Source organism: Astatotilapia calliptera, unplaced genomic scaffold (assembly GCF_900246225.1).
Source record: "Astatotilapia calliptera unplaced genomic scaffold, fAstCal1.2 U_scaffold_2, whole genome shotgun sequence".
In the NCBI taxonomy this organism is placed as follows: Eukaryota; Metazoa; Chordata; class Actinopteri; order Cichliformes; family Cichlidae; genus Astatotilapia; species Astatotilapia calliptera.
Window position 1 is genome coordinate 696,820 of NW_020535729.1, and position 14,571 is coordinate 711,390.

Below are 14,571 nucleotides of genomic sequence, written 5' to 3' on the forward strand. Positions count from 1 at the left end.
CCTGGATCCTCTTTTCACCTTCGTTTCCGTGACAAAATTCATGTCAGGGGTATTTTCTGGCTGGGATTTTAGTTGTGAACAAGAGTGATAAATGCGATGCTAGTTTTCAAAAGAGAAAATAAAACCAGCAAGATCTTTAAATCTTAATCCTCCTCACACCGTGTATGGCCAGAGTGTTGCATATCCACTACACTTAACATAAAAAATGTTATCATCTATCAAATAAATCTGGATACAAGACTTTGTATGCACTTGATAAATACCCAAGTACATTACTCACAACAGCATCCAGTTCTGTCAGTTCCTGTGCCAGCTTTGCACGTTTCATTAAAATCATGGTGTAATATTTTTCCTCAGCATTTTGCTCATCCTGTCTTTCTGTGACTTTTCAGGCATTTCTCATGATGCTGCTGCAGGTTGACTATTTGTGACTAAGTAAACAAACTAAGCAAATTAATGAATACATTAGACAGTAACTTAGTTTGTATATTTTATTTAAATGAAAAAAGACAAATATAATTTCAACTATCATTTGTTACCACACATAATTAGTACCACCTGATTTATTAATTAAACAAATGTGAGCTGGTAATGAGCTGGTAAACTATTCAAACTTTGAAGCAAAACTATCATAACAGATTTCATTTAATCAGCAGTACCACTTTGCCACCAATTACCTTAAATAACTTGACAGCTAAAATGCCTAGGTTGTAAGAGCTGCAAATGTGTGTTCTGATGAAGACATTCAGTATTGTGATTAAAATCACCATTAGCTAGTACTAACTCTGAGTCACCATGCCCTGTTCATTACATTTTGTGTTCATAGTACTTTCATATGTGATTTCATGGAAAACAAGTGAAAATAGAAGTGATACCAAAGGTCTGAGTAGTGGTGTATATATGTAGAGGGAGAGAGCTTGTTGATTAAATCACAACACATAAAACAGCAATTTATTGTAATTTTGTGTGTAACATTGTATTTGGTTAAAATTACAGTCATTACCTGGCCAAAAGGTTTCTAATGAAGTATATTAGCTAAATATGCACCAAGGCTTTAGGTTTTAAAGTTTTCTAAGTTAATTTAAACATGCCAATGTGCATGGATAACATCAGGTCTCACTATCAAAAGAGATTTTTTTCTCAGTGTTTTGCTTCATAGCCCTTCAGCTCAGCAAGCAAGGATAGGTCATTTCACTCATTTGCCACAGATTGACAAATTCTTTGCAATTCTATTTCTGTTCTCTGTTACTTGCAAAGTACTGAAAACACAACACTGAGCCAAAGAAAAGTGTTCCATTCGGAGGATGTTGCTTGAACTGCAGATGTAGTTGCAGGAAGAGGTGTGGTAAGCACTCTAGCCTGTCCCACACATGTCCCCACATTTCCTACACTATCTACAGCAATCACCTCCACAATCTGTGAGCAGCAGGATGCAGTGTAGGTAACCAGTGTAATATTATCACCCCCTGCTCCAACCACTGTGCTCATATTCAGAGTACCATTCCCTTGGCTGATTGTTAGACTCTCAATGCCAGTTCCATTGATGCCATCAGTGAAATTAGCGATGAACTTCCAATGTGAGGAAGCACAAAGCAATGAAGAGGAGTCACAGGTTGATGTACTGACTACCTGGCAAACTGGACGGGTAACATCTGTCACCTGGAGACAGAGAAATAGAAAAGATGGACTGGGTTGGATATTTGTCACATCAGTTATTAAAGGTAAAAAGAAAAGACCAATAATTAAATCTTTGCATGTCAATTAGATTCAATTTATCCTGCCTTCCCTGTCTTTCTCATTAAGTCTGTCTTTGTGCTATTTGATCTCACATTAATGTGCTATTTTAGTAATCTTTTGTCCCTCGTGTCTTGCATTTAGTGTTACTTTCTTTATGATTGTTTTTTTACTTGCATGTTCCACATTCACCTAATTTTCTTTACGCATTAATATCCTCAGTTCACCCTTTGTCATTTTTGTGATGTCTTTCTCATTTTCTCCAGGCCAGTTATTTAGTACTTTGGATTCAGTTCACTTTTTATGTAAAATTTGTTGCTTTGTTTTATATCATCCAAATTACAAATAGGGGTGTTTTTGTTTGTTTAGCCAGTTTGCATTCATCCTTGTATAGCAACTCATAACAGACAATTTAACAACAATAATCCAGAAGTATCACACATAAAAAGCCTTACTGTTACCACAAAACACCAATATGAAATCAAATTATTTAAAAGCAAAATAACAAAAACATGTATTTCTTTTAGATACATTATTTGCATGACTATTAGTTATTACAGAATTTAGAATGACATTGAAATATCACCCTTTTCACTTACCTTAGCAGTCACAGAAAACCTGAGAACTACATAGTTGATGTCGGTGGCAGTAGCACTTTTTGCCTCAATGGTAAGGGTCACGTCTGTTCCTGGTGGAGCACTGGATGGAGCTGTTAGGGTTACAGTGCCATTGGCTTTACCCCCACTGCCAGCTAGAATAGCAACGCTGCTGGGTGAAGTGGAAGCATAATTGCGGTCATTGCTGACTAGCATGGTAAAAGTCTTAGTTACAGAGTCATTTATAACTCCATCAGTAGTTGTGGTGACTGTGAAAGGAATGGAGATAGTGTTGCCTGGCTCTATGTTGGTATTATTAGCTTGGGCCTGGACAAGGAGAGAGAGAGAGGGGAGCAGGGGAAGGAAAATATATTTTTAAAGACTGTAGTAAATAATATTTTGATGTATGAGATGACCTGACACTGAAAGAAGCACAGTGAGAATGTGTGCTGTTTATCATTGTAAACTCATTTCCAAAACTTGTAAAAATGTTTCAGTTTACATATGGTGGCATTAAATATTCTTCAGAAAGCACACATGAACTGTTCTCACAGTGACAGAGATGCTAGAGGTCTTGAGCTGTGTGGACCCTTGTCTCTGAAAGCTGCTTGAAGTGGATTTGGAATTGGAGCTGGTGTCTTCTCCTTTCAGAATAAGCACAAATTCACCTGCTGGGATTCCAGTAAATGTCACCAGAAAATCACTTCTTCCTAATGACTGTGTGAGACAAAAAGAAGCAACATGCATTGTCACCAGATAAACAGTAACCAAACCAAACAATATATAACTACATTTTTACTGCAGGGAAGGGCAAGTGCTAGGACTACCTGTGGACCTTGCAGAACAACATTCAGGTATTTAAGGTTTAAAAATTACCTGCCAGGAAATAGAGTGGCAAAAATGGCTGCCTTCATTGTATGAAAATAAAACTTCTTCCATATAAATTCACACAATCTTAATTAAACTCTTAAATGCCAACAACATCTCTTTATTAGGTAGTAATCGTATAATTTCAAATAAATGTTTCTTCGGTTCATTTATTTTTATGCACAGCTCGTGACTTCCAGTGAACCAATGCAACACATTCTTTTTTTCTTTTTCAGCCATAGCGTGGTAGATGTGCTGGTGACACTAGGGATTATTGCCTTGTTGCATGACCCAAGTTCAACCAAGCCTTATCTGTCAGATAAATGGCCTCACACCTGCAATGATCCTTTGACCTCTGTTGGGCCTGAGTTGTCAAAAAGTGTGATATCTGTGACCTTCACTGTGTCACTTCCTGTCACAGTGACCAAGATGCTGGCATTACCACCTAAAAGAGTGGTGAAGAGAGAAAGATAACAAGGAGTATCATCATGACATGCCTTCAAAGCAAACATAATCTGCACAAAAAGGCAGGTAAGGTAAGTTATGGGAAAGGATTGTTTAGGTTGAACTTTACTAACCATAGCATGATGGAGCATAAACCTTTGGGAGACTGAGTAATAACTTTTTTTTACATTTAGATGACTGTTGTTTTAAAGATGGCTGTGTATGTATGTGTGGGGAAAAAACCGTCTACCACAAGAGAACTTCACAAACTATGAAAATCACTATAAAACTAGACCTGACAGAGGACGTCCTTCTTTTAGACTGAAGTCCCCATGGGCGCCCTCATGCTCTTCGACAAGGTTATAAATGAAGTTCACTGAACTTTGACCTGATACATAAAATAGATCAGAAAGGCTGGAATATGCAAGTTAACATTAGAAACAGACGTAGTCAATACATTTTTTAAAAAACATGATGTAACTCAGAGCCTAAAAATGAGTTTTCATAATACTGACCTGTGACCTTAACTAAGTAAGGGTTGTTTGAGCTAACACTGATTTGCCATAGCCCCGTTTGATTATCAGTGTTAAAGCTTAAACGACGCATGTTTCCTGCTGTGGTAAAGGATGCCAGAGGACCACTGGACTGACTGGAAGTCTGAGAAACACCTGGAGAGGAGATACAAACAATCATAAAGATATTTTCAAAATGACTCCGTAAGAAATAAAAGGTTAAAACCAAACAAAATATCAAAAAGAGCCTCAGAATTAAAAGCCTTAAACCATGAAATAATTGCCAGAAAATATGTGTTTCGAGAAGCTTCTTATTAAATAAAATTTAAAAAATATATGTAAAATAATTTGCATATATGAGTTTTTATTTGTGTTGTATTTTCTACAGGATAAAGAGACATTTGTGATGACAAAACCTGTGGAGCTGGTGAGGGTGAAGGTGAGAGGTGAGTCTCCCGTGATGTAAGCTTTTATGTTCCTTAATGAGCCATCAACAGCAAAAGCAAAATTGCTTGACCGTCCAGGATTCCCAGCTGCCTGAAGAACTGTCACCTAAGAGAACAAGGAGGAAAACATCACATTTACTCACAAATCTTCAGTCAGATATCATTCTCTTGATTCATTTCTTACCACAGCGCTGGCTGATGAGTCTACTATAACACCGGTAGCCAGTGAGAGTTCTGACTTAGTGACCTGAATGGCCTGACCTCCAGAAGACTGAGCTAAGTCTCGGTATAACTGGAAATCAAATTGGCTCATTGCACGAGGAGCCAGACCCTGAGAGGTTCTGCGGCGGCGGCGGCCAGCTGCAATGCTTGTGAGCATGAAAGTAACCTGCAACCACGAGGAAAAAAATCTCAAAAGTTCTATTCACTATCAAGGACCACAAGCCTAAATGCAAATGAAAAACATTATTTGATAATGAAGGTGAAAGAATAATGATAATCAGTGAGCTAGGTTAGGGGCAGCAGCTTCCAGACCCGACAACCATAAGAGGTGATGAAAACATGAAAAGGAAAGGAGGGAGGAGCACAGGAAGGAAGCACCCAAACGTCAGATAATGTTCTTCTATTTTGAGACAAATGATATACAAATAACCAGATCTTACATGCCAAAATGTATTGCATTATTTAAGAGCAAGGATGGTACAAAGTTAATTCTTACCTCAGATTTTGTGCTCTCTGTAAGAGCAACAATAGTGTTTCTTAGATAGGCATCTTTGGCTGGAGCATCAGTGAAGAGAAAAATCTCAGAGAAGGGTGGAGCTGCCGTCAGTGCAAGCTTCCATATTATTTGTCAGACAGGACAAAATATCAACATTTCATTATCAATATTCAAAAATAAAACAAACAAACAAACAAAAACAGTCTGAGTGCATTTCTAGCCACCTGAAGTACATGTGTAGAATAATAAAGAAATTGATAAAAATTTATTTTGACAATACTGTGTTTATATTTTACAACTATTTCTCCTAAATCAAACATGAGATTTATTTTTTAATTTATTTTTGTCTAAAGTAGAAAACAGTCTATTGTACTGTTAACACCTGCAGTCCAGACAAAGCCATTTCTGGGGCATCTCCTCCTCCACTTGCAGTCAGACTATTGATCTGTCTTTTGAAGATGTCTGGATCAGCTGTCATCTTCAATGGTCCAAAATCTGGATACAGAATATATAATATTATATATAATATAATAATAAGAGTTCTACGTGATACATTTCCTCTGTTAGAGATATGCTGTGAACACAGCTGTTATTATATTCTCATTTATGTGGAAGACTAAAAATAACAAACAAATCAAGTCAAAAGCACGATCGTGTTACAAGATGTTTCTCAAAAGCTTCTTTCCTAGTTAATGGTAATGTACAAATTCATCCTGTGAATGATCTACCTGGGTCATTGAAAGGTACCAATATATAACCAGAGGGTTCCTGTCCTGTTCCCCTTTTTCTGTCAATGATCTCAAAAGAAACCCTCTTTGCTTCATCAATGTCATCACTCATACTCCCTGTTGTGTCTATGACAAAACACAACACAGGAGACTGGGAGAGGCCCATTAATCTGTAGAAACAAACATGAGACAAAAATCTACTTACAAATTGTCATATTATTAACGTGATTTATTTTAAAATATGCATAACCCTATGCATTTAGGCATTTAGACATGGCCGAGATGAAATTAAATTTACACTGAAGATCAGAAAGGGGGAGACAAGTGATTTGAGTGACTTAGAATGTGGCTTGGTTGTTGATAAGATAAGATAACCTTTATTAGTCCCACACGTGGGAAATTTGTTTTGTCACAGCAGGAAGTGGACATTGCAAAAGTTATTAATACAATAAGAATAAATACAGTACACAACTGTACAGAAAAGAATAAAATAAAATACTATATACAGTAGAAAAAAATAGAATAAAATATACAATAAGATAAAAATAGAATACAAATGCTATATAAAACTGAGTAAAAATACAACGATGCCAGAAAAGATTATTGCACTTAGTGTTATTGCACATGTGTGGATGTGTGTGTTTGATCAGTTAAAGTCTTTGTTGTGGAGTCTGACAGCAGTGGGGAGGAAAGACCTGCGAAATCTCTCTGTCCCACACCGTGGGTGCCGCAGTCAGAGTCTCCTGCATGGGGTGGGATATGTTGTCCAACAGGGATGACATCTTACCCACCATTCTCCTGTCACTCACCACCTCCACTGGGTCCAGAGGGCTGAATAGAGCTGGCCCTTCTGATCAGCCTGTTCAGTCTCTTCCTGTCCCCAGCAGAGATGCTGCCGCCCCAGCAGACCACACCGTAAAAGATGGCTGAGGCCACCACAGAGTCATAGAAGGTCTTCAGGAGTGGGCCCTCCACTCCAAACGACCTGAGTCTCCGCAGCAGGTACAGCCTGCTCTGCCCTTTCCTGTAGAGGGCGTCTGAGTTATGAGTCCAGTCCAGTCTGTTGTTCAGATGAACACCAAGGTACCTGTAGCTGTCCACAGCCTCAATGTCCATACCTTGGATGTTCAGTGGTTGCTGTGGAGGATGTTTGTGCCTGCAGAAGTCTACCACCAGCTCCTTGGTTTTACTGGCGTTGATCTGGAGGTAGTTCAGCTGGCACCAGTCCACAAAGTCTTGGGTCAGTCCTCTGTACTCCTTGTTGTCCCCATCAGTGATGAGGCCGACTATTGCAGAGTCATCAGAGAACTTCTGCAGGAAGCACTGGGTGGAGTTGTGGGAGAAGTCTGCAGTGTAGATGGTGAAGAGGAACGGAGCCAGAACCGTTCCCTGTGGGGGCCCCGTACTGCAGACGACTCTATCCGACACACAGCCCTGAGTTCTCACATACAGTGGTCGGTCGGTGAGGTAGTCCAAAATCCAGGTAGTGAGGTGATTGTCAACTCCAGAGTTCTCCAGCTTGTCCTTCAAGACCGTGGAAAGAATGGTGTTGAAGGCACTGGAGAAATCAAAGAACATGATCAAAGGAGCTTGCAAAGAAAAGCGTCTGGACTTCTTTAAGTTGCTTGAAGACGTTTCACCTCTCATCCGAGAAGCTTCTTCAGTTCTAAGGTCAAATGGTGGAGAGTCCCAGATATAAACCTAGTGGGAGTGACCCCCCACAGAGGGACAAAAGGACCCCCTGATGATCCTCTAATCGCCTGAGCCAAGGTGTGAAACTGGGTGTGGGCCCCAATCAGCCAGAGTTTCGGGTGGGTTCATTGTGAAACCTGGCCCCACCTTATCATGCGAATTCCTGAGATCAGATGGCCCAGGATGTGAGTGGGCGTTAAGGCGTCTGTTAAGGATCTCAAAACTGGATTGTAGATGGCAGAGAGTTGGTGTCGTAAACCCCCGCCTCTGTTCAAAGATGGTCGCTCACAGTGGACATAGATGGCTTCTTTCACTCCTCTTTCAAACCATCTGTCCTCTCTGTCCAAAATGTGAACATTGGCATCCTCGAAAGAGTGTCCTTTATCCTTAAGATGCAGATGGACTGCTGAGTCTTGTCCTGTGGAGGTGGCTCTTCTGTGTTGTGCAATGCGCTTGTGAAGTGGCTGTTTGGTCTCTCCAATGTAGAGGTCTGAGCATTCCTCGCTGCACTGTACAGCATACACCACATTGTTAAGCTTGTGTTTAGGAGTTTTGTCTTTCGGGTGAACCAGTTTTTGTCTGAGTGTGTTGCTGGGATGTCGTGCTTGGAGAAAACTCTCCTGAGTTTCTCTGATACACCGGCTACATAGGGGATGACAATGTTGTTGCGTCTGTCCTTCTTATCCTCCCTCGCTGGTGTCTGGTCTTCTTTTCTGTGCCTCTTTGGTGACTTTAAGAACGCCCATTTAGGATAGCCGCACGTTTTGAGTGCTTCCTTTACATGTGTGTGTTCCTTCTTTTTTCCTTCAGGCTTAGAGGGAACATGTTCTGCCCGGTGGTGTAGGGTCCTAATTACTCCAAGTTTGTGTTCCAGAGGGTGATGGGAGTCAAAGAGGAGGTACTGGTCCGTATGTGTGGGCTTCCGGTAAACTTCGATGTTGAGGTTGCCGTTCTCTTCAATGTGCACAGCGCAGTCCAGGAAAGGCAAACAGTTGTCCTTTGTGTCTTCCCTGGTGAACTTGATGTTTTTATCCTTTCAAAGGAAGAGTACCAAGGCTCTTGGCTCTTTCAAAGGAAGAGTACCCAGCCACTGGTACAGATATGTGGACGACACCTGGGTCAAAATCAAGACACAAGAAGTGGAATCCTTCACTGCGCACATTAACGCTGTGGATAAAAACATGTTATGTCATGTATGTTACTGTTACTGCTACAGATCTCAGTCCAACAGAACTGCGTTAGACTGGGAGAATCAGATCAAGGACGTGGAGCATCTAGGTTTTGCTATTGTGTCAAATATGGATCAAAATCTGAAAGTATTTTTCAACTAGCTTTCTGAATTTGTGCAATGGAAAATTAAAGCTGTTCTAAAGGCAAAATGAGATCAAACCCAGTACCAGAAAAGTGTATGAATTAAAATGGCCAATGAGATTATATCTAAAATTATTATCAAATCAATGAAAAGGAGGAGGCACTGGAGCATGACTCAGTACTCAGTTCTGTGCTTTAGCTCCATATACCCCACATTTGATTCCTCTTGTGTGAACCTTCAGAATAGGTCAGATATAGCTAGCTTATACCTCATAAAGTTTTTGCCTCCTGCGGCTAATCTAATATCCTCCAGAAGCTCCATAGTGGCACGAATAGCCAGATCAGCCGCTTCAAAGTGACTCAAGCCATGACTGGAATCAAGTGTATCCTTACTGATCCCTCCCACTGGATCCTTCCTGCTTGTGCGGTCAAAAAATCCACCATGGCTGCATTTACCTGATCAGGGATAAGATTTTATCATATTATCAAGAAATACTGAAAATAAACAAAAACGTTATCATAACACAACAAAACAGATGATTTATCCAGGTTACCTGCAGGTTTTGCTGAGAATAAGATCCTGAAGTAGCCTGAAGTCAGAAGTCCCCGATTCAACACATCAGGCAGAATGTTGTTAGTACAGTTCTTTCCTACACAACTTCTGCAAGTTGGAATATTTCGTCCTGTAGCAATATCACATGAAACAGAAAAATATATTGCTTTACATTTTTAAAATAAACATAAGAAATCCCGCTGAAATTTTAATTTAGATAATATTTAAACTGGAATTCTCAACTCTAAACAGAAACAGTAAGGGGAGGGTGCCAACCTGCCAGGTTCTCAAGAGGTTGGTCAGGTCTGATCAGAGCACTGTATGGAGCTTTATTTCCTAGCTCCACCCAGTTACTGTGGCTGTAGAAATCCTTAAAATACATCAAATGAGACAGATTTATAATATCACTTTTGCATTTTGTTTGAATTATACTATGCTGCCATCTAGCAGTCTCAAATATTAGCAGTAAATTATGTGTCAGTACCTGTAGGGTGTGACAGATTTTCCCTAGAGACAACCTCCCTCCGAAAAAGTTTCCTAGCTTAGTGTGGCCCTTCACCACAGACAGACCTTATTATCAAAATACAAAAGGTTGTTACATACAAGCTGCAATAGTGTAACTTGCACTGCAAAACCTGAACTACAACATGAGTTCGAAACTAACTATATCTTATTCTATTATATCTTATTGAAAGATAGCGAATCCTTCAACTGAAAAAAGGTGTAATGCATTTTAAATTTACAAGCGCATTAAAAAACAAAGTAAAAAAAAAAAAACAATTAAAAAAAGGCTTAGTATTTATTTTTTTCTAATGTACAAAACCCTTTCATAATAAAGTTCTAAACACTACAGATCTGTATTCAAAAAGCTTCATCACATAGTATAAAATTGTTATGTTTATGGAGGCATGTGACACACGACACAGGAACTCTAGTTTTACACTCCAACTTTAGTCACCTCTGAACATGAACTGAGCATATTGCGCCCAAACACAGCAGTTATCAGACCCGGAGTTAGCAACATCCGCCAAAAACCCGAGGAGTAGAGTACTGGTCCCTAGCCCTGCCAGTGTAGCAGAAATGATGACGGATGATGATGGCAGCAGCAGCCGTTCTTCTCTGCGTGAGTAGCTTAATGTTGTTCGTGTGTAATTTACGTTGAGTAGGCTAACCACGTTATTACATTAATGCATGTAAGGTGAACTAGCAAACATCATCATAGCTACATGCAGCTGTCCTCTTGTTTGATGGCAGATACTCCCTTCTCCCTGGCCAAAAAGGCTAAAATGACCAAAGAAAAAGTGCAAAACAGCTAAACATGAGAGGTTTTTGGACGAAGTTTGTGTTTTTTCCATTCTTTAAGCACTGCTTCCAGCCAAGAGTGATACCATATATGCCCAATAGCTGCAGAAAAGGCTAACATTATTATCTTTTTACAAAAAAACAGCTGAACATGAGAGGTTGTTGGACAAAGTTTGTGTTCTCTATTCTTTAAGCACCGGTTTGAGCACCGTTTAAGCACCGGCACCGTTTCAAAAGTACCGGTTTGGCACCGGTATCGGATAAAACCTAAATGATACCCATCCCTACACAGGAGCTCTAGTTTTACACTACAACTTTATTCACCTCCAAACATGAACTGAGCATATTGCTCCCAAACACAGCAGAACCCTTCCTCCCAGCTTGGGTGTGAGTGCAGCCCTCTAGTGGGTCGCCACATGTTAATTATTAAACTGTTACTGTCAAGCATTGATATACCTTTAGTGATGATATCCCGTCCTTCTTTGAATGTCTCATCATCAAAATGGTGTGCTGCACTTAGGAGAAATAATAGGTCTACTGCTGCATTGCTTAAGTATATAGTACGAATAGCAGCTTCAAACATAATAGTGGATGTATCTGTAGATAAACAGGCCTTTTGCACCTTTCCAGCTGACAAGTTGTTATCAATCTGGAAACAAAAAGTTTGCATATTATTACTTCTTAAACATGTTACTCTTATTTTAACCAACATTTGTACAAACTACAGTACTAAAGGTGACAGTTGTCTTATTTTATCATCATCATCATCATCATCATCATCATTTTCTGCCCGCCCGAAAGACCTGTACAGCACTCGCTGTCTCAAGAGGGTATGCAGAATCCTATGGGACAGTACACACTAGAGATGGACCGATCCCATATTACGTATCGGTATCGGTCCGATACTGACCTAAATTACTGGATCGGATATCGGAGAAAAATAAAAAATGTAATCCGATCCATTAAATATCACGAAAGCACCTCGCAAAACTTGCAACACGCCGTAACTCGCCTCAGAACGTTAGCACGTCGGAGCAGTGTGCATCACCTGATAGAGCGGCTGTGGCATGCGGGACCTGTCGGTGGTCTGGATAGCATGTGGAGCTTCGCTAGGAACCCGGCATTTCATCTCCGACAAAGTTATCCCCAAGAGAAGTAAAGCAAGTGTGTAAGTCCATCTCTGAATGTTTGTAAAGTATTCCTGCGTTAAGCTTAACAAGCGACTGCCTCTTCTTGCTGCTACTTCAATCATGAAACTGATTAATGATCAGCTGATCGGCTTTTCTGTCGCGAGTCCGTCTCTCTTGTTTGTTTTTGGTCCACTTTGCACCAGAAAGAGGAAACCAGCGGCTGAACAACAGCAGCACGTTTAAGCTTGATAAGCTGTTGTTACAATTTATTTAATATTACTTTCTACACCAGGATCTTTTTCTACGTAGCTGACGCTGGTAACTGTGCAGGGGCGGATCTAGCAAAGTTTAGCCAGGGGGGCCGATAGGGCATTAACTGGGAAAAGGGGGCACAAAGACAGACTTTTCTTTCTTATTCTCATTTAAAATGTCGAGCTTTTAATAAATAATTATCTGACACCCAAAGTTTTAATTTGATGTAAAAGGAATAGAAGTCAATTACTGTATATAGTGACTATTAAGTCTAATATATATACCCTAGTAAGCTATAGTACTTTTTCCTTTGGGAAGGTACCATCTGTGCAGTCTGCAATTTTGTTGAAGAAAGATGTTGAATCTATTTAATATTTCTTGAAAAATAATTGATTTCTGTGCATTTTTTTCCACACTGCATCAAATTAAGGTTGATTACGTCGATTAAGCATCATGAGGTGGAGCGTGAGGGGTGGTTCCCTATTTTTTATTTATTTATTTTTGTTGTTGCTGGGAGTTGGAACCCTATTAGTTAGGTTGCTTAATATTTACGTTAAGTACTCTTTAAAATACCAGAATAGGGAGGATGGTGTAGGTTTAAGTTTATTAGATTGATCAGTATTGCTGAACTATGAAATATTTTTTTTTTGCATACAGGTATAACAGAATAGCTTTAGTGTAGTTGTTGTTTTAAACTTGAGTATGAACTTGCAGACTTGCAAAATGCAGCAAGATATTTTAAAAAAACAGTTTTGTTGATTAAAAAACACTATATCGGATTCATATCGGTATCGGCAGATATCCAAATTTATGATATCGGTATCGGACATAAAAAAGTGGTATCGTGCCATCTCTAGTACATACCCAGGACAACGGGTGTATAAGCAGCTGCCATCTGGCAGGAGATTCAGGCTGCTTAGGTCACGGAAAAACAGACTAAAGGTGTCATGAACCTGGGTCTTTTGACCCAGTGCTTTGAGCTTTGTGAGTTTTGTCATTCTGTATTAAGTTCATTTGTATTCTAAAGATCCCTAGGGTGTCACCAGATTACCTCTGGTATCTTTGACATCTGTCTCCCTTTGTGTGTCTGTGTTTATTTAACTATGAGTTTGTGTGCGTTGTTTCCTGTGTTTTATTCCATCGTGTTTATCATTTTTCCCCCAGCCCATTATGTCTGCTCTCTCCCTTGTGTTCCCTTGCACCCTCTCATCTACCTCTCCTCTACTCCCGCATCATGTTTCCTATTTTATTGTGAAGGTCGCGTCTTTCCATGTTCATGGTGTGATCCCACATCCCTCGTTATACTTCGGTGTATTTATGTCAGTGTCGCCCTCAGTTCTGTGACGCGTCCTCCCTCATAGCTGTGCGTTATTCTCCCTGTGTCTTCCCTGAGTTTATTCTTGTTAGAGTTTCCCAGTTTAGTTTTGTTCTTTGTTTCACTTCTGTGTTCTTGAGTTCATCTTTGTTTGAGTTTTACATTTAGATCCTCTCCTGCCTGCACACATCCGGATTATGACAAAAGGACAGCTTTTACATCAAAGCAATAGCCCTAATTAATGCTACCTCCCTGGACTTTTTTTTTTGGTGGGGGGGTTAACAACAACAATAATAATACTAATGTTAATAACAATGTGCAATAAACATCAGCTCATTCTTCTTTTTATGACTTAAGTTTAGTTACTGTGTTGTACGAAGTGCCAACGTGGGACAGTTTTCCAATTTTATTGTACTTGCTTCGGCACAATCCATCAGGATCTTTCAGACAATGTATGTGGATGAATGTGTCAAAATGACACCAACATGAATACTAGGTCACAAGGTTTCATAGCACAGCATTGAACTGTAAGAAGAAGAACGTAATTTGTGTTGTGGCTGACTGATATACGGTATTTCTCCACTCAGCAACATTTGAATATGAATAATGCATATTTTTAAGTAGTGTTAAACACTAAGCAAAGCACAGGTGCATAATTGTTCTTGCACTGCTTCTTTAAAAATCTTTTCAACTCACAATTAGATTGAAGTCCAGTCCTTTAGAAGCAGCGGTGTCTCTGCAAACCTCTGCTGTCTTTCGAAGGACTGCTATTCGTGTGATTTCACGGTGGGTGATAGACTTTGAGTAGAAGAGTGGTTTGAAGCTATGAAAAAGGCCTGGGAGGGAGAGGACCAGCACCACCAGAAGCATCACTGACTGCCTGGTAGTCATAGTTGAGCAGGAGGGCACGATGGTAATGCTAAAAGAAAAAAAAAATCCTGATGGAATATGCTTGTGAACCTTCACTGTAG

General features: G+C 39.8%; 1 protein-coding gene across 1 annotated transcript; it reads right to left on the reverse strand.

The window, feature by feature from the left end:
• Positions 1-601: 601 nt before the first annotated feature.
• On the reverse strand, positions 602-14,571 carry LOC113017778 (von Willebrand factor A domain-containing protein 7-like). Its single transcript, XM_026160899.1, has 17 exons — positions 14,297-14,571; positions 11,360-11,552; positions 10,086-10,171; positions 9,878-9,971; positions 9,603-9,731; positions 9,318-9,504; positions 6,046-6,215; positions 5,700-5,812; positions 5,318-5,434; positions 4,784-4,987; positions 4,570-4,705; positions 4,157-4,309; positions 3,937-4,029; positions 3,533-3,642; positions 2,883-3,047; positions 2,334-2,657; positions 602-1,659 (listed from the first exon to the last, which is right to left on the reverse strand). The coding sequence occupies exons 1-17, from the start codon at positions 14,489-14,491 to the stop codon at positions 1,246-1,248; spliced, it is 2,883 nt and encodes a 960-aa protein (XP_026016684.1). The 5' UTR covers positions 14,492-14,571; the 3' UTR covers positions 602-1,245.

Excerpts from the sequence above, each read along its gene's own strand:
- LOC113017778 (XM_026160899.1), bottom strand. The coding sequence starts at position 14,491 with ATGACTACCAGGCAGTCAGTGATGCTTCTGGTGGTGCTGGTCCTCTCC. Across the intron at positions 5,813-6,045 it reads GGTACCTTTCAATGACCCAG|ATTTTGGACCATTGAAGATG; the intron begins GTAGATCATTCA and ends TTCTGTATCCAG. Across the intron at positions 3,048-3,532 it reads AGGTCAAAGGATCATTGCAG|TCATTAGGAAGAAGTGATTT; the intron begins GTGTGAGGCCAT and ends TGTCTCACACAG.